The 20,971-nt window shown below is 35.5% G+C and overlaps 1 protein-coding gene across 5 annotated transcripts in view; it reads right to left on the bottom strand.

The window, feature by feature from the left end:
• The window catches only part of LOC136754999 (casein kinase I), a 51,481-nt gene that overhangs the window by 8,971 nt on the left and 21,539 nt on the right, over nucleotides 1-20,971 (bottom strand). For all 5 annotated transcript variants that reach the window (XM_066711335.1, XM_066711336.1, XM_066711338.1 and 2 more), the window contains exons 3-10: nucleotides 19,626-19,666; nucleotides 19,462-19,531; nucleotides 5,208-5,356; nucleotides 4,193-4,427; nucleotides 3,468-3,553; nucleotides 3,274-3,358; nucleotides 2,682-2,830; nucleotides 1,168-1,266 (exon numbers count right to left, since the gene is read on the bottom strand). In XM_066711335.1, coding sequence (XP_066567432.1) covers nucleotides 1,168-1,266; nucleotides 2,682-2,830; nucleotides 3,274-3,358; nucleotides 3,468-3,553; nucleotides 4,193-4,427; nucleotides 5,208-5,356; nucleotides 19,462-19,531; nucleotides 19,626-19,666 — 914 coding nt within the window. The remainder of the gene's footprint in view (nucleotides 1-1,167; nucleotides 1,267-2,681; nucleotides 2,831-3,273; nucleotides 3,359-3,467; nucleotides 3,554-4,192; nucleotides 4,428-5,207; nucleotides 5,357-19,461; nucleotides 19,532-19,625; nucleotides 19,667-20,971) is intronic.

The raw sequence follows: 20,971 nt of genomic DNA, 5'->3' as shown, positions 1-20,971 counted from the left end.
ACATGGCTCTACCTACACAAACACTTTTGTTCAGCATACACATAGTGTTTTCCACAAATATCATCAGAGGTGCTGAAAGACCTTCACACAAAGGAAATGCACCACATAAAAACACAACAACAGATAAACATCAACTAGGCCTACACATTAGGCCTACTTGAGATCAGCATGTTTACTTATATATACACTCTTCTTCATTGATTCCTGCAATTACGTGAATTGATCAAAGGTACATATTCAGCTTAGTTGGCACTATCATGGATTCACATCATGGGGGGTTGAAAATATACCTGAACTGTCTTTCAATGTCAGAGTGATGTACTATGCCAGTCATAGGTTAACAATGTTAAACCTTTATATCAGATTAACAAGATTTTTTTATTTTTTTAACTTGATTTTTAATAAATATTATTGATGAAACAGTTTAGCTTTGCAGTTATTAACATTTAAAGTAGATGAAGTCTGTAATTAATTACAGGAAAGTACATAGGCAGCTGGCAGGTAATCATAAGTGTTCAGACCTGTGGTTGATGGAATATTTCATTACCAGAAAGCACTGAGAAAACGTATTATGAACAGTCAATCTAGAGACCGAATAAAACGATTATCTCTTCTGAAATATACAGCAAACGGGGACAAATATACCTGTAGTGGATTTGACTGCAATACCACTTTTGAATACACTGCATTCTCTGTTAGAAGATTTAAAAAAGTGAATAATTAATATAACAACCACTTTCACTAATGTGCATAGTTAAGTGGCCAAAGCCTGTTTCATTAGGAGTCATGTTCCAAAAAGTGTTCTTGATTCACTGATGTCTTGAAGTTCTACCTTCTTCAGTCAGTATACTGATTTCACAAAACATTATGTTTTTTTATACTACATATTAATGATAAATATAATCATCTTATGATACCACTCCTAGAATGTGCACCTTTCACTTTGCACATTTACATTTACAAAAAATACCCACTTAGTGATTTCGTTTTTAGTTTTTTCTAGGTTAAAGAATATGAGGTTGTAATTTTGTTAACAATTAAGAGAAATTAGGGAGTACAGAATATTTCAGGATATCCATTCCTGATGTTGATGGTCACTGCAGATGACAATGTACAATGAGCCTGATCTGATTCCAGTAAGTAAGTACTCCCCTGCCTTGTGCATACCTGATTTTTGGCTTGCTGAGTTTTCTCCCTGTGTGGGTGTGCATCTCTGTTTGAAGACGACAACGCTGCATCCGTGTGAACGGGACCCACTGGAGTTGGCTGAAATTTAAAGACAATTATGTTGAATAATAGGCTATTCAATACTGAACAGGTAACATTTTTGCAACACACAGTGGACTCAAATAATAGTTTGTGACAATACATTACAAACCAGCTGACAGTGGTTGAACATTTAGATTTTAAAGAAACTATTGATAAATTGCCTGTAATTTGATGATTTAAAAAACAGGGAGAGATATTCATTGTTGTAGCAACACACTCATGTCTACAGATGTTCTAAAGAGGTCTTAAAGAAATGTATGCGTTTCAGAAAATGCAGAAAAGGCAGTACGTGAGCTTAAATAATTTGCCTCTATGTGCTGCTTCAATTATTTTAGAAAGAACAGGTTGGGATTAAGAAACTAAACATCACATTTATCTGAACTCAAACAAGCATCGGTGGTGGGGCGTCGTGAACTTGAAACAATGACAACAATGTTTGAACAATCCTCGACACCAAGAGATTCTCTCTCACAGTCGGCCAAGTGTGGGTTTCTGAACATAGGATTCCTGGAATTCTCCCAGTGAATTTCCCAGAGGTTCAAAGATGTCTTTGTCTGAAATTAACATTTTGTACTTTGGTAAATTAAGAAAAGACAACAATTTAACCATCTGATGCAAGAGTGCTATGAATCGTTAGCACAGATAGTTGAAAGAGGAGCAATCTGGAAGCCTCATAAATCTAAAATGCATGATTAGATTCACTATAGGCACCATAATAGCCAGACTTTCTATTTTTACATGACCTGGATAACTGGGAGTAAGGAGAATTTTAAAAGTAAAAGTACCAGAAGTATTTTTTTTTTTTAAATTTCAAATGTCAGATGTACCATTTTCTTTAATAATTTTAACTTTCAACTAAATATACAGACCAATCCAATACATTTGTTAGAAAAAAAAAAATATTATATTAAATCAAATACGCAATCTTATTTCCTATTATGTGGTCAACAAACTAAAGCAAAAGAATTTGAAGTATCATTATACTTTCTTCTTGCTCCTGTTGGCATTACAAGTGACAGATGTGGGCTTAATTTTAATTGAAAATTGCTGACTATCTGAAAGTGAAAGAGGAAAAAAAAAAAATCTGATCTGTAAAATACCTCAAGCAGCATATTTCAAATTACATCCATTTGCTTTGTGAGGCATAAGAATCTCATCCATATCCCAAAACACTTAAATCGCAAAATCTGTGGAATACTAAAAGAAGCTTTCAGATATCCCTGAATACAAAGTGATATGTTTTAATCTGAGGTGAAAGTGTCAGGCCTAATCGAATTGAAGCAGGTGCTAAACAGACTTTAAGAGCTATGCCACTGTTGGGCCAGATTTTTTTGTGTTGAGTCTATTATGCATGTGATACAAAAATTTTAATCTATAAAAGAGTGACAAAATAACAAAAACATAATACTCACAAGTTGTTTGCCAACCCAGTCATACTCATAGTCGAACATAAACCCCTTTCGATCAAACAAGTCTGTGAAGAGCTTCCGCAAGTAGTCGTAGTCGGGTTTTTCAAAAAAGTCCAATCTTCTCACATAGCGTAGGTAGGTAGCCATCTCCTCTGAAAAGAAGGATTTCAAACATAATGTGAATAACTTTACAATATATTTTATGCAGACATTTAATTAAATAACTGAATGACAGTAAGAATTAAAGAGCATCATTCCAACTTTTATACAGAAATATTAAACTGAAATGTACATAAGTCACTGGTCTACACTGGTATACTGTTTTTTTTTTACTTTCTGTAAAGGTCCCCATAAAGGTATGCACTACACTATACAATCTTCATTAGACAAAATCATAACACTATATTGCAAAAGCTTGACAGACGTCTCAACAGCAAAAACTGACAAAACTGTACAACTCCAGGTGTGTGTTAGGGAAAAAAATTGCATTCTCCAAGAAAAGGCTTGAGGATGTTCATAGATCAATAAGGTACTAAAAAGCATGCAAGCAAGAAGGGCTGAACAGCCTCCTCTCATTCATAACTAAGAGGCTTACCTGGAAAACTTTCACACAGGACTTCTATTGGTGTTGCTCTCTTTGTGTCCCCAATTTTCTGATACCTTTCTTTTAAAGTGTCTGCCTAGGAAACACACACACACAAAAACTAATTTAACAAGGACCCAATCAAAGGGTTAAGAGTTACCTCTGTTATCTTGACCAGTAACGCATTCATAACTATTACTATTTACCTTTAGGCCTTGCCAAGGTAGGCTTCCTCTGAGAAAATACATAAACATGTGGCCTAAGGCTTCCAGGTCATCTCTCCTACTTTGTTCTGAAAAAGAGAATAGAATTTTGCATATCAATGAATCATGATACGAAACAATCTGAATTCTAGAATGAAAAAATAAAAAAAATAAAGTGGAACTGGATTAGCAACGTCTTACTGAGAGTTAAATGAACGTCTATAAAAACACAGATGGACAAGATCAACTTTCCAATTATCACCACTGAAGGTGGTGTAGGCTTAAGCCTTTATAATAGTATACAAAATGAAAAAGGAAACACGCATTCAAGAATTCATTTGAAAACCTGCAGAGGATTAACAGGCCTTCCTCAATTGTCATATCTCAGACTACTACAAACACAGCATGATTCATATCTGGATTATTTATTTAATGCGTAACCTAGCATTTAACAAGCAGAACAATTTTATTCTTTTTTTATGTAGCGGCTCATGTATCTAGGGCAGCCGCCGTTTCACATTTTATAATTCCACATGTGCATGCTTTCCCAAGGTCAACTGTAGTATGTTGCTTCTCTCTAATTCACTGGGTAAAAACGGTCATTTGTTGTTCTGTTTTCTGATTGATTGATTGATTTAACCTTTCCTTGCCCACATTTGATTTCACATCCAGGGGAACTGCACATAAAGCATCTTATGTTTGCAAAGGTTATTAAAGCAAATCCCTACCTTTCCCTAGATGTGTATTTATACTCATGTATCTTGCCGTCCCCGTAAGGCTCTTGTGTTCTCTGTAAGGGATGTGCTTCTTGGTCTCAGGATCTATATACTCTTTTGCAAGGCCAAAATCTATGATGTGAATAATGTGCTGGTTTTTGCTACCAGGCCGCCCTATTAAGAAGTTCTCTGGTTTTACATCTCTGTATATCAAGTTCTTTGAGTGGACATACTCCATTCTGGTGATCTGTGGGGAGGAGGGAATAAAAGAGAAAAAGATAGTCCAAAGGTTCGTGCTCATCAGGGTCAATCAAACCAAACCATTTTGTGATTCAACAGAAATGTAAATAAAAATAAAAATACAAATAAAACTAAAAAAAACATACAGCAAGACATGGTTGTAAAAATAGCTCTCAAATTTATATATTATTTAAATCATTGCCTTTGACAGTTTTTTTCCTACTTCTAATTTATTAATCACTTCCTTGTGTGCTCCACAAGAGGTGGAGGTTTTCACACATTTAATTGGTTAAATTAACCTAACCTAAGACTTTAGTGTGAGTTACGTGTACAAAGACCCCAGTTTCACTCTGTGCTCAGTACATACAGTATATTTCAGTAATGAACGCTGTGTCTTATAAACAGCTTGAAGCTGTGAATATCAGAGTTTTGCCTTTTCACATTTATTCTGCATGGCATTTTAAGTTTCTGCTGCTAAACTGAGAACGGAAAACCAGCATCAGTTATCTACAACCACACATCAGTACAAAAGCATTTTAAAAGTACACATTAATAATTTATAAAGAATACTTGTAAGGTAATAGGATCTTCAATCACTTAACCAGCTTCCAATGGACACCAGTACATTATGATAATGTCTAGTGAAGGTTCAAACCTTCCTTTCTGGAAGTCCAAATGTACCCTTTGTTAAAGCCTAATCACTTATTACAATGGTTTCTTCTCTCAAATTAGGTTGAAAAGTAGAAACAACTTTTTCCATTTAAAGTTTTAAAGCTTATGTACTTACCAGCTGAATTGCAATCATGAGAACAGTTTTAAGTGAGAAGGTCCTGTCACAGATGTCAAACAGGTCCTCCAGACTAGGTCCCAACAACTCCAGCACCATTGCATTATATTTCCCACAAGGCCCAAAATAATAAACCTGAGGTATTCCATCTATGAAGACAAAACGGAGACATTATGCATTATGACAGTGATTGGTTTTAAATGGCTCTTTCCAATACCTTAAAACCAACATTATTGTCCCTCGTGTTCATCAGATTCCCTTCACACTAAGCACTTATATTATTTTAACTGCTACTATCTTTTTTTTTTTTTATCAAACAAACCATCTGTTTTTATTTCTCCTGAATCCAAGTTGGCACTTCAGTAAGGATGATATGAAATATGTATTTTCAATCATGTTTTTTATGGAATTGCAATACACATGATATATAGACCTTTAAGATCATTTTCACACCTTTGGTAGAAACATCAAATAAAACCGAATAAAAAAAATATAAAAAGAGTAGTGGTGCAGTACGGTACCTTTTATATTCTCAACTAAGGGATTTCTATTAACAGCAACACATTTTAATTTACAGCATAAGCTTTCTACATGTCATTAATATGCTTGTTACTGTATTTAAGATGCACGGCTCTGTTTCAGGACTTCGAGGAGTCACATCCCATTGAAGATTAAATTGCTTGCACTGCACGGTGGGTGTTCATTTTCATGCTGGTGTTGTCTTTAAAATCCTGTAGTTGTGATATTGCAAATTAAAAGCAGAAGGGGCAGCCAGCTCATCTCAATGCAGAACAGCACTGTGATTACCTTATAGTACCTGGGTAAACTCTCTTGCCATACAGCAGTTTCACTCTTGCAAGTGTGTCTGACAGGTCAGAAATGAGGTTTCAGTTATCACACAGCGATCTTAATCCCAATGCTGTGAGCATCCTTAGACCTCACTCTGTCTATCCGCAGAAGGACGCGCTCACCACACTGCAAGGCCCACACTCATACATGCTGTAATCGGTGTATGAGGTTGCATAAAATACGAGGGAAATGGGTCACTAACTTGAGTCGCTTTCGAGTCACTAAAGGTACCCATAACAATGCTAAATAGAACAAGGAATACTGAACACAGGCTTAAACATTTTTGCCATGTTAAGGCCTCTTCAGAGTCTGAAATTGAATTAGCATTATTAAATGTACTTATAGAAAGAATGTACTTTAAGACCACACCAACCAAAACAAATGTTTCCTGGTTTGGCACAATGAGCTACAGCTCTGAAAACGTATTTCATAGGATTATATATAATAGGTCTCTCTTGTACCAATTATCACGTCTCTCAATTTCTCCCACTGTGGCCAAAGGTCTTTACAATCAGTGTAAATATTTTTGTATATTCAGTTTACAAATGTAACTGATAACTAGAGTATTCAATCGACAAGATGACTGTCAACTCTACATGTGACCAAGGGCTTGGGACAAAAGTCCTTTAATCACAGCGTGTGGTCTGAACTCAACACTTTCGGTCAAGGACTATAAGCCACACCACAGATTTGAGTCACGACTATTAAAAGCAACAACAACAAACTTGAATAACTCATGACATATTGCAGTAGGGTCCTGTCGGCAAAGCAGACTATGCATGCCTACACAGTGTGTAAATGGCAGCTTGTTCATTGACATTGATTTTCACTCAGATTCCAACTGGGAATGTTATTCGCTGAAATAAAAAGCTCAGAAAACTCCTCCCAGCTGTCAACAAATCTGCTCAGTGCATATTAGAGTACGTTCTCAAATACAGAGCAAGGAACTGTGTCATTATTTGTGATCATAATTACAGTTATCGCAAAAACAAAACTGCAAATTAGGAAGGCTTTAAAAAGACCTGGATCCAGAGTGTTATACTGAGGATATACAATTGTTAGTTTCTTAAATATATATTTTAAAAAATGAGGGAATGACAGGACCCCATAATTTCTCCCTTAGCAAACACTATAAAGAGTTATATTTTTTCTTAATCCTGTGACAAAATTAATACATTAAACAAAAGCACAGAAGCAATGGGTTCTGCAGTCAGAAAGGAGTTTGAGTTTATCTGTTAAACAATCAGTCTTGATAGTATTTTTTGACACACATATTTTTATATTGTAACGTCTGCAGATTCTCTTGGTAATAGTAACAAGTTGCCATGTTTACAGTTCTCGAATGCTCCTGTGTATTGAACACAGTGTGCAGATTTATTGCAGCAGCTTAAAACACTACATATAGACACATCAGGAATGGCAGTAGACCCTACTTCAATGCACACCACAGCAAACCGCAAATCGTTGGCTGGGCAACCCATAGCCTCTAGCTGGGCTATCCCGCCTTTGTCTCTGTGCCCACCAGCCCTGGGCATGCACAGCCAGTTAGCGCTGCATGCAAGCCTCAGATAGGGCGACCCCAGTTATGGTTGACATTGACACATTTGGTGCCCCCAAACTTATGGAAAATTCCCAAACTAGCACAGTCATACTTATATACAGGGTAATAAGCTATAATAACACCCTGTCACACCATAGCTTAAATATAGGCAAGTCTTTTAGGGAAAAATATGGTCTCCTTCTGAGACCCAATTCCTAAACCCCATGATGGTCTTCACTACATTAAACAAAAAAACAAAAACAGCTGAGCAATGATACATTTTCAGTTCTGTGTTTTCTGGAACTTACAAGTGAAAACAAGAGAGATTTTTTTTAGACCCTTTCTCACTCATTTTAGGTCAAATCTTTCCATAGCTTGCTTGCGGAAACAAAACATCTTCAAAGTGTCAGAGTCTATATCGTGAAAATGCAACTGCCTCTGGTGAGAACACCACCCCCGAGCCCACCTTGAGTTTTGCATTGAACGATTCAAAACTTGCAAGGGTTTGAATTATTTCAGTTTAATAGATTTACCAATTCTGTTCTGTGGAGAAGTAAGGAAGTGAAAAAAATAAAAACGAATTGTTAATAATGAGTAGCAAATGCCGGACTGTTTGTCTAGACATTCGACAATGACACAATTTCCTGTTTCAACCAGGGTGAGGGTACTGTACATTAACTTCATTGGGCACTAGTTGAAAGGAAAATTAAGAGTCTAGTTTCACTTTCTCATGTAATTCACGGTTGGAATGGATAAACCAACTCCAGCTTTCAAAAACATGTTTCATAGACTGGAATTGTAAATCTATATTATTTTATTGTAATATTACTCAAAGCATCATTTCATTTTACACCACAGTTTGCACTCTCAATCTCCGCATTGTCAAAACTTGCCTCCCCCCTGCTGTGGTGCCTTTTCAATCATGTAATACATACAAAGGAGACAGGAATGCTGGGTGTATTCCAGTACCATTTCCTTTATTTACTGTGCTATCTATGGGCACTTATCTGAGCTGTGGAGCAAATTCAATGTACTGAATCGGTGGTATTATTATTAAGACTGTACTTTGTTTTCTACAGTGTGTAGTTTATCCATACTGTAAGTCTTTGTATATTATTTCTGCTGGAAAATAAAAACGTATTTTCCTTTGAGAGCATTTGTTTTTTTTTTAAGGGGCCAGATGCTATATAACAGCTACTGAGAACAATGTTTCTAGTTTGCTAGTTTTTATCTAATTATTATTTGTCATCTCTTGTTAAATTTCTATTGGCTGGTTATTTGTAACTAGACATTCTTTTAACAACAACAACAACAACAACAGCACTTCAGATATACTTATGAGAAAAGGTGGCAGGGACACAAATGAGTGATACACTTCACTAACCAATTTCTCTCACTTAAGCTTTCAGAGTACTCTGGGCTGTTTTTGTCTGGAAATATGAATCAAGGTGGCAGATTATACAGGCAGAAACTGAATCACACATAAAACACAGCGTGGTAATAAAACTAAGAAGAACTGAAACAGGAAATGACAGGTTTTTTAAACTGTTCTTTTATATTTTAGTTGATGTTATCCCCAGTGCTTAATTAGATTAAACAGCTAGCTCTTGCAGACTATAACATGCATTTTAGACAACTAAAACAAATTAAATGTTGAACTTTGCCACCTCGCAAAGAATGAAATGAAGAGTAATAACCAAACTCATGATCGTAGGCGTACCTATTCACATTCTCTTACTGTACATTTTTAGCATTACTGTTTATAACTTAAAGAACATGGTCTGAAAAAAAAAAAAAAACGAAATTCATGAATTCTATCAGTCATATATTCTAACACTTATATTCATCATTCAGTGCAGTAGTGTAAGCGCTAGAAAAAGCTCAAGCAAGCCCAAGCAACAAGGAAATGAAAAAAACAAACATGTTTCAAACACACTGTCAGAAAGAAAATGACCTTTGGGGAGTTCCTTTAACAAACAATAGGTTATTCTCACCCGCAAGTACATCCTGTTGGCTTTACAAGCAAACTTCAGTTCTGTTCATGCTTAAATGATTTGTGAGCTCTGAAAGACACCAGCTTTTACCCAGCTGGCCTAGAATAAATCGGCTAACTGCAGAGTTATCAATTTGCTGTACCGTAAATCATTACAGCAGAGAAAAAGGGCGATGAGTTTATTTTATAACATATCTCTCATTAGGTCAAGCATACAGTCCTCTGCTATGCTGTAAGTCCATGTCAGCCGAGGATAACAACACTGTCACTTTGCATTGCTCTCATTGATCGTCCACAATGGAGAACATCAGTGGAAAAAATATTAAATTCGGGGATTTGTTTAAATGAAATAATACTGTTCAATAACTCTACTAATGACAAACTGTTTTGTTTGAAGGCTGTGGATAAGCCAGTTCTGGAAATCGCACGTAGTTGGAAGTGTATGCCAAGACAGAAAAAGGACATCGGAATAAAGAGGGAAAGTCTGAGGATGGGTCAATGTTGCCCATATCATTATATTATCTTATTAATAGCATGCAAAGCACCCCAGGCCTCAACTCACACCAGTCCTCTTAAACTATCAACCGTAAAACACTAATTTACAGACACATGCACACACTTCCTGTGATAAAACAAATGACAAACTACATGTATAATATCTTCAGTACAAAAAGCAGCACATATGGTGGGCATATGCCTTTTTTTCCAAAACAACTGTTCAAACAGGGTTAAAATGGGTTTATTTTCCCCCCAACCATATACTTCCTTCCTTCCTTGTGGTTTATGTCCTTGTCAGCCTATTACAGGAGCTTGGGTGGAATTCACTGATTGCATATTCTAAGAGCTTTAAAGTATGCTGAAAGAGAACCCATTTGAAATGCTATGCAAATATATACATTACATTTATAGAATATAATATTATATCTTGTAACATAGTTTTGTTACTATAGTCCATTCTAAAAGAAAACATTAGCATATTACCCTAAACCATGCTGCCAAGTTAAAAAGTTACCCATTTGTTTTCTAAATATACCTAATTTAAAGGCGAGAAGATTGTTATGGTTCTGTACATTGTATGCATTCAAGTAACAATGCACTGGTCATTTATGTTTCATTGAACCTGCTGCCATGTAGAAGTTTTTTTTAATATTCAATGCATTCACTATGTGAAAATGAGGATGTTTCTTGTTGGTGCAAGCTGAGAACAAAGAGAAGGAAATCAAGTCCAGCATAAAAACCAAATCGTCTTGAACAGTGTGGGTGGCGAGGCTGCAGAAACTTGAATTTGGTTTCCTCTAGATTATTTTCTTTTGTCTGAGGTTGTAAACAATTGCTTGCTACAGATGATACATGTGCACAAGACAGTACAAAATAATTCCAGTACAATTTATGTGAGAAAACCGACTAATAGGCTCCATTGCAGAAAATTATGTTGTTCCCAATTTGAAAAATTCAGAGCTCAAAGCATGCTGGGAGATAATGTAGAATAACATGTATAATATATGCAGTTTTCGAAGTTCAGTTAATTCCTCTTTTGTTTGTAGTTTCTGCTAACATGTTTAGTGCTCATCTATAAATATCATGCATTATTTTATCACACTCATTTTCTGGTAAAGAAAGTTTTTTTTGGCTTACAAGTAGCTTCAATTCAACTAAAACCATGTAGGAATACATTTTAGTAATTACATGTTTACTATAACATGCTTTCATGTTGCAATCCAATCAGAAAATAGCCTAATTGGTATTGTAATTTGAACACATCGATACTTGCTAAATCATCTGAAACGTAGGATGACCTTCAACATGAGCAATTAGTTTATCATTGCCTTACCTCCATTTATAAATGCTGCAGGCATTCTGTTTAACTATCAGATGTGTCTAATAAAGACATAATTAATGCATGCAACCGACAAGAAATTCACACATCATGCATTCAAAATAAAATTACGAATGTGTGATCATGATTGTCTCAGATGTCTCAAGCAATGAACTACAATGAAAGCAGGGTGACATTCACGAGAAAGTGCATTACTCTACTTCTAAAAGGGTGTTCAGTTTCTGAAAACCCAGACTCCCAGGAAGCTGTACTGTAGCTAAATATAATTATAGTTATTGAAAATAAGTTACATGTTCACTTTATTCAAGATTAAAATAAATAAAACACATTCTTATTGCTTCTACATTGTGCTATCAAATAGTCACATTATAGTATATGGAACTCTGTAATAGTCTTTATACCAGTATTTCTGGTTTCTCCCTAAAATAATGTAAAACAATAGGTTACCCAAGGTAAGCAGTAGTCATTCTGGTCAGACCAGAATTTACATTCCTGTTTTACCCAGGTGATGTAGTTGGACACAACTTACTATTACTAACTTACTTACTATTACTGTATGTATGTACATGGACATTGGGTTAGCCAAGCTCATGTACTAATGTTAATCTGATGTATTCGAAGGAAAGAATAATATAAAATGAACACACAGTTAGAACATTAAGGCAGTATATATTTCCTTTTCAATATAAAACCAACACACCCTTAAGTTTTTAACAGAAACAATTTGCCGAACAAAAATCTAAGTATTTATGCCTTAAAATTGCCTTATCCATTATGAAAATGGGAAGTTCCCTGTACTACCGGTTGATACTAATAACTCTTCAAAGGCGAAATTGTCTCTTTCACATCCTGACAATGAATTAAAACTGACATTTTCTTATTCAAAAGAATACTTAAACTGATATTATATTTTTTCTATTTTCACTAGGAGCATAACGAAAATGGCTAAGCATGAACTGTCATCAGTCCTGCTGCAGAGTGGAGGTAAACAGAAGTATACATCCTTCAACACGGAGAGAGAAAAACAACACAATAGACGGGGTGTCACGGCAGCCCCTTTGCACGGATCATATTGCACTGAAGCCAGGACTTGAAATAACTGAAGGCTGCACAGTCAGCAATACTACAGAACACCCTGAGGGACAAACAAGCCTGCCAGACAGTGCTTAAACCCTATAGTTTTAATCCAAGTGTGTTATTTAGGAAGACGATCAGAGATGAGTGGGTACCAATTCCAAGAAAATTACAGCATGAAACTTCAGATCATGCACGGTACAAAATATCCCTTGCTACTGCAGCATTGACTGAAAAAATAAAGGGAAATGGTTAGTTAAGCATTACATCACTTGAGCTAATGTGTACTTAAGGGCGGGGACTGGAATTATAGTGTCACAGAATCGGAGGAGATATTCTTAGATGCTGTGATTGATGATCTGTTTGCAGATCATGTTCTGTTCGTATGTGACCTCGCCCACTTGATAAATGACTGTCCTCTGTGTGGTCCTGTAATTTGAGAAACAGAAAATTGTTGGAATGATTGACAATTTTCTTCTGAAAGACCACATGAAGAAAATCTTAAAGATTGATTTATAAGTACAGTCTGAAGTTGTTGTTTATTATTTATTTTGTGACTTTTTGCATGTTCCCTTGCATATAGACTGCATGCATAACTGTTGCTAATGCTTATATTGCCAGTCAAGTAGAAAATAAGCTCCTATGAAGGATATGTTATAGTGAAGTATATCAGGTAAACACACTGCAGCTTTTCTGGTTAAAACAGATTTAAAAAATGGCATTTGGCAGAAACAGTAGCAGAGATTCACTTAACAGCAGCACGTCATAGAATATGACAAATTACAATTCACATAATATAACACAACAAATGGTATGGATTACGCGAGTACAATTTGATCAGTGTGAACATATTACCAGATTGGGTGATTACCATGGTTACAGATTACATGGTTATTTAAAAAAAATATATATATATATATATATATTCAAAAATTCACCGTATTCACACTACCTAGGTGACCTGTGACATTGTAATTAATTGAAACTAGATCACTGCTATGCAAAATAATGTGTGTGTGTGTGTATTTGTTAATAAATGACACTTCCTTTCTTGCTAATTGTAAGCAAGTTTAACAAGGTCTGCACATGGCTTCTGAGTGGATTTATTCCTTGTATCATAATTTACATAACTCCCTGAAACTTAATTCTATACAAGATAATGACGAGCATGGGTTTTGTAAAAAGATTTCAATAACCGAACAATCTAAATCTGAGAGAAAAAGGTTATAAAGCATCAGACATTCAAAGACCTCTCTCAAAACGATAAGCAATTTGTTGTAATTCACTTAATCGAGTTACAAGAGAATGTTGGAAAAATCAGAGGTTGAATCAAAGACGAATACATCAAAACATTAATGTCGAACATCATTGCACATGATAAATGTGGGCATCTCTTCCTTAATGAAACTGAAATAAAATCATAAAATTTTAGCACGTGTGTATTAACTTCACCTTGGGAAAACCTTTTTACCTTGGGTTTCAGTAAGATTGTACTGTTTTTAGTCTTTAAGGTATACTTTTGTCCTTAATTTGCCCTTTCAGTTTTTTTACTCAAATGGCAGATATCAGATGACAACGTCATTTGCTATTATTGAAGCGTTTTACAGCTTAGAGGCTACCAAGGTAATGCACTGTTTTACAGCTCCCTTCATCCCCCCTCTAACAAATGAACTCAGTGAAGATTAAGGTCTGACATTTAGTGGTGCTCCAGGCAATCTCCAGGGAGCAACAGCTGCTTTTACTACAGCAGACCTGCGTCAGAGGATCCCTTGTGCACAGAGGGAAAGCAGAGGGGACAAAATTACACAATCAGTCGCCTTAGTGTTCAGTAACGTAGTAAGCAAGCTCCAGGGATAAGCCCAGCCTACAAACGAGCTGGGGAAGCACATTTCTTTACACAATGGACAGAGAGCCTTCCCATCATGCAACACAAACATGCCACTAGCTGCACTCTCCTGACCTGTCTTGAATAAACAGTTACGAAACTCTCATCTGAGGGCACAGCCACCAGAGAAGTGTGACGGCACAAGTTTTTGCTTTTGTCCTCCTCACATTTCCGACATGTAGGCTGTAAAACAAACATGTAGACTTCAAACCAACTCTGAAAGGCTCACCGCACTGATTTCTGATATACCTATTCCTTTCCTGACACATCTGCATTTTCTATAAGACAATATAAAAAATATGTATTCATTACCTAAACATTCAATAAAAATAAATAAATATTTACGAAGAATAAAGAACATGCAGCATTTTCAATTCAAATGAATAACATCAATAGGTCACCTGCCCCATTTAAAGCCAGAGCAACAGTCCAAACCCTAACCCTAGTCAACACCAAATCAAGTCAACTCAGTAGTACCACAATCCTCACCTACATAGAAGTCTACGTTTACTGGAGAGTCTAACCCTAACCCTAGCCCAGAACACATGTAAAGCAACTCTAATTACTACATTTAAATTAGCAAAATTACTCAAATCAATACTGTAGAAACAACCTACATGTAAACATCAGACCATCTCTTCTGTCGTCTCAGTCTGTCGCCAAATTTCCCAGAATCTTCAGTACAAAGTCTTAGGCTATACAAATAAATAATTAGCCCAACACCTCCATAATATTCAGATTCTTTATTAAGAACTGTGATAACGACATTACAGTGCCACATACAATTAAACATATACTGTAATGTGTCACTAATGAGATGCAAACTCAGGTAAAGCCACTAATGAAAAAGGCCATAAAAACAGGAAGTTATTCCAAAAGATATCTGTGGGGAGCATTAAAAAAATGGATTTTTATATATACTCTAGAGATATTCTACCTTTTTAAAATTGATTGTTTCAGATTGTCTTTGTAAGCTAATAAATCATGTTTTATTTCTTGGCAATTTCTTCATGATAACTACATCTTTCTAATAGTAGGCCTTCATTTTGTTCTGATGATTTATTTTCTAATTGTTTTTCCATAATATTAGAGTGATTCTAGATTGGTTGTGCACACTATACAAACATCAAAAGTAAACTTGGTTATACTGCAATAAAAACATGTAATGTACATTCATTTCGGAGTGAGAAAATATTTTAATAGTGAGAAGCTTGAAAAGTCAAAGGTCTATAGCCAGATTGAGAGTAAAAATAATAATGCACTGCTTTTATTGAACATATTTGTAGCGTTTTAGTTAAAGCAATTATAGTAGGCTAATCTAAGCTCTTGCTCTGTGCTCACTAGGAAAAGGCATTTAATTTTTAATGTTAATATTAAATTGAAAAATTGCTTACTTTGCAGACTTTACCAGTAAACGTTTCCCCATGTAATCCAGTAAAGTGATTACTACAGATATTTTACTGAAAATATTCCAAATAAATAAGCAGTAATATAATAATGGACTATATAATATAATATAATCACTCTGGACTGTTTAACAACTGTAATATTCACCTATGACTTGCAGGTTTTTATAGTTTATTTTATTTTGGTTTGGCCACTTTAAAATGTGTCTCTTAAATTGGCATTACCCACTTTCAAGTTAATCATCCATAACACTTTGAAGAGAGGCCAGTATGGAAGAGTGTGATCTTATAAATATCTTAGTTCTGTGAAAGTCTACAACACAGAGTTGTCCAAACGCAGAGCGGGTGAAAAGCCTTGCGTACATTACTCTCAGGGTTTGAATCCCCCCACTTTGATTAATGGACAGTAGTTCTGCATTTATTGCCAACACAGTGCAATCAGGAATGGGGGGGTAAAATAAATAAACTTTTGTCAGTCTTTGGCTACAATCTGGATCCATTACTACAGGAGAGGTGTAGAGTAATAAGGCTCTACAAATCAGAGCTCCTGGGAAGCTGACAGCATTCTACAGACACTGATTTGCAGGCAAAGGAAAAATTTAATGTTTAGAGGATAGGCAATCTGTAAGAGCATGCTGGTAATTTATTTAGAAAAGTCACATACATTTGCTGGAAAGATGCATTAAGTGAGGTGATGCGTGGATGTGTAGAGGCTATGAATGACATTCTGGATATAAATGATTTCTTGGAAATAAATAAAAGTGACCTCAGAAACTAACAGGACAATTGTGATTTATTTGAAGTTTAGGTTTATATTGGTATAATAACTATGCAGCAGAAGATAAGTGGCATGTAAAACAGACAGGATGCACAGTACTGTAGATATCAGGTAGAGGACAAAACGTCATTAATCATATGAAAAAAACAAAACAAACAAGTCTGTTTTGGCAGACAAAAAGTATCCCTCTACAAAAACTATTACTTTACATTCCATCACTGCCAGCCACAGGGAAGTCAAAAGAGGCCTCCCAAAGAGATCTGAAGCCCTCTATGGTTTAAGGCAAAAAAAAAAAAAAAAATCAATATTCACTGAAGCAAATTCATTAAAAAGGCCACTTGACACAGCAGTAAAACACTGTCAAAATCTTTCAAAAATAATTATCTACACAAGACTTTGAACTTAATTTAATTGCTTGATGGAACATGAATACATTTAAACGCACATCTAATGTAACTTGAGTGCCATTCTGCAGTAAAATAAAAAAAATAGACATCAATGTGGGGGACAGGGACATTAAAAAAAGAAACATTTTTACACACACTAAAAAGTATAACACTGCATTTTAACAACCCACTTATGCCATTAAGATACTTTACAAGCAGTGACTCTAGTTTGCAATTCACATTTCAGTAATGCACGTTTCCAACAGTACAGTTTTACACCCATTTCAAGTAATTCTCTTGGCTGTAAAATGACAAATGTTGCAGAGATGTGTATGGCAGCCTATGGTGTTTAGTAGTCAAGGCTCTACAAAGTTCACTGGTAAAAATTATAAAACCGCTTGAATCAACAACAGTTCAAAAATGGTAAAAGCTTCTTAAAATAAGACCCTGGGTTATGCAAAGGCTTCCAATATTTAAAAAGTCAAACTTTTCATTACCATCAGTCATGCACGATACACTTTCTATTTGAATAAAGTCCTTATTAATCATATCAATAAGGTGCCAATGTAAATAAACTCCATATATTCATTAGCTGCGCTGCACCTGCTTTACTGAAATTATTAATGAAACAGAAAGTGCTTCTAAAAGCCACATCAAGCCATGCATCGCTTTTCCACGGGAGCAATTTGCTGCATCTCAAAGAGTGTGCCAAACATCCCATGATGATGATAGTAGTATGAAAGAATGCTAAAGAAACCACTAAGGATCATTCAAATATAGATATAAGACTGAAACACTAAAATATACTTAATTCATATCCCCATATTTGAGTCAATCTATAGCTCTAACCAAAAGGCACATTATACTATGTTCTCTTGATATGATGGGCTGAAAGATTATTATAATTATTGTTGTTATTATTATTAATAGGTCACTTAAACTGAACATGCAACTGTCACCAGAGAGTGAAATGAAAATAAGGATCAATTGTCCAGAGAGTTCAATTTAAATTGCAACTTCCCCAAAATAAATGAGATGTGCCTTCTCTTCAAACCCCAGAATAAACCAAATCAAGATGTAGAACAGCGATGTCTGGAAGCAAACGAAAATGCTTTTTGCACTGATTGAATACCTTCTGCAATACACAGGAAAGTGTCAGAAACTATGATTGCATCCTTTCAATTAACAACTTGTTCGCTCAGCCTAGATATGCTTTTCTGCTTGTAATTCTGGTTATACATACACAGGCCAGGCAAACGTGGAAGGCTGGCTTCTGGCATTTTAACAACATTTTTACAGCAGATATGAATGAATCCAGGCTCCCTACTATGTATTTTTGGAGTCCCTGACCAAACTCTAAGAACAAATTCTTATGCGATTCCATAAATAAAAAAGATGGCGTTACATCTACATATACATACATGTTGTTGATGCGGTTTTTTCAACCTTATACACACATTTGGTACAGCTGAGGATTTATATTTTTTGAGGCTGTTCTTGAAAGGAAGGTAAAATCCCTGGTGTTGGATTCGAGGGCCTGTCTGTGGAAGGTCACCAGTGCTCCCATTGTACACGCTGGGCTGTACTTGTTGCAGCGGCAGGCAGCAGAATCAATCCATGCCAGAGTTTTAATTTAGTTTAAGTCCTCAAGGGACAGATCTACATCTGAGATTGCTGCTTTATTAACAGGACCACAAAAAGACCATGTCCCCCAAGCTCCTGTCCAGCATCTGTGAGGACCCTTAATACATTATTGATCGACAAGGTCAAAGTGAAGGAGATTTTTTTTCCCCCAATTGATTAATTTGTACGTTCTACTGCTGCTCTCTAAATTAAATCCTAAACTGTTCACAGTTATCATGATGATACCTGGCTATTAGATTAAGGACAATTCTATTAAAAACTGATGGCCTCAGACAATTAACAGTCTCGAGATAATACGGTGTATAGAATTTTGTGTGTGTTTTAGTCAGCTTTGAATTGAAGGTGTATTCTCTGTTGTGACACAACTGTGACATTTAAAGAACATTTAAAAGTCATACAAATCTAAATTCAATTGAGTTGTAATAAATAAGGGGTTCTCAGACGATCATTGAACTAACGATTACAAGTCAGAAACAAATATTACCATTAAGCAATTAATGATAAACTCATGAGGTGGTTTTAGTTTACAATAAAAACTATATATTTGTATTAAGACCTGGACAGTGTAATGTCAGGTAAAACAAATTAATTGGCTTGGATATTTTGCAAATTGAAAGTTTCAGTGTGTGTAACACTAATAGACAAACACTAGCAATTCCTTCTTCCAATCTCTTAGTTTTGTAAAGCCGTAGAAGCATTTTTGTATGCAATACAACTTAAAAATAATCTAAGAACAAAAAGCAAAGGAAACAGGTATGAAATAAGAAGGAATACTAACATTAAAATGATATTAACTCCTACTACAGAGTGGCAAAGAAACCCCCCATTTTGAGCATTTGAGAAATATAACCACAATTCTTACCTCCCGATCCTAGCTGCTTGTAGAATCTATATTCCAAGTGCAATTGTGGTGCCCTGGACTTCATTGGTTCCTGTTTTTAAAAATAAAAAGTAAAAACTAAATTTTTAAAAGCTTAGGTGAAATCTATAAATTGCTGAACTAACTGAATAGAAAAAGATACTTACCAGCTTAATTGCAACATACTCGTTTGTATACAAATTTTTACCTGCAAAGTAGAAACAAAATTGACAAATTAAGAGTTTTGACCTTTAGTACTTTTAAAAAAGAATGTAAAAAATCAATCATAAATTTACTATCAGCCTGGCAAGCTCAATTTGTCCATTACAAATGGGCAAGACAATCTAACAAACATGACTAATTATGTTCTTTTATTCCTAGCAGTCAGACAGACAACACAGATTACTGTACAGGCACAAGTGACAACTCACACATCACAGAAAAATAGCACTTCAGCCATGACATCTTCCCATATTTAAAGGACAACAATGTTACATTAAGTACGATGACAGCTAAAGAGAGTTTACAAATTGCAAACTTCCTTCTGCAAACGCTGGTTTAACATGTTTATCAGCAATCTTATGATATCCGTAAGTAGCACCATATTCTTGCAGTTTATATGTTCCTCAAAGAAAAAAACGTGTTAATGAAATGGTTGCACTGCCAGCAAATGTATTCTTGTGAATTGAGGCATCTCTACATTTCTGACACTAACTCAGCCTTCAAGACTCTGGTAAGTTACTGCACGTACTGTGGGTTGGTTCGTTACTGTGGACCACTTCTGTGCGGCAGTAATGTGTGACTGACGAATCTGCACATTTCATGTTATCAACAAAAGCAACTGATATCCTAAAATCCCATACAATTAGTGTCACAGTTTGGCCCCACCTTTATCTCCAATTACACAACCTTGTACAAACTGCAAAATATCACACAAAGCACTTGTTCTCTGAATTTTTTTTTTAATGACAAAACATAGATTAAATCAAAACCTTCATACATTTAGCTTCCAAGGAAAATGAGTAAAACCATTAATTCTGCTATATTTTGCAATGTTCATTACATTCTAGCATGACACCTCTCTCAATGAAAAAAGAAAAGCTACAGCTAGATTCTAATCCATACCACATTTTCAGATCTGGGAAATGTAAATTTGAAACTGACTGCAGATCACCTACTATACACAAGGGCTTTCCAGAACCATGTTGGACCACTTTGCTATTGGGCTTTGGGATTTTCCTGGTAGTCATGTGTAGCCAAACTAAAGCTTTGATCACTGTGATACCAATAAGTAGGAGCATGAATCCAATTGAAAATGATTAGACATAGTTTAATCAGAGCTCAGTGCGCTTCAGACAATGCTGTCGTATTGAGCGTGTGTTCATTGCACTGTACCGGGAACTCTTTTAAGTTGTAGCAGGTTGTTTTTACCATCAGCCCAGAGACACTGAAAGACAGCAGGGACAAAGCTAAAGATGGCTTTTGTTAATATGCATGCCATTTATAGCACATT

This window comes from Amia ocellicauda, chromosome 8 (assembly GCF_036373705.1).
Source record: "Amia ocellicauda isolate fAmiCal2 chromosome 8, fAmiCal2.hap1, whole genome shotgun sequence".
Taxonomy (NCBI): Eukaryota; Metazoa; Chordata; class Actinopteri; order Amiiformes; family Amiidae; genus Amia; species Amia ocellicauda.
This window is presented reverse-complemented; position numbering and strand designations above follow the sequence as displayed.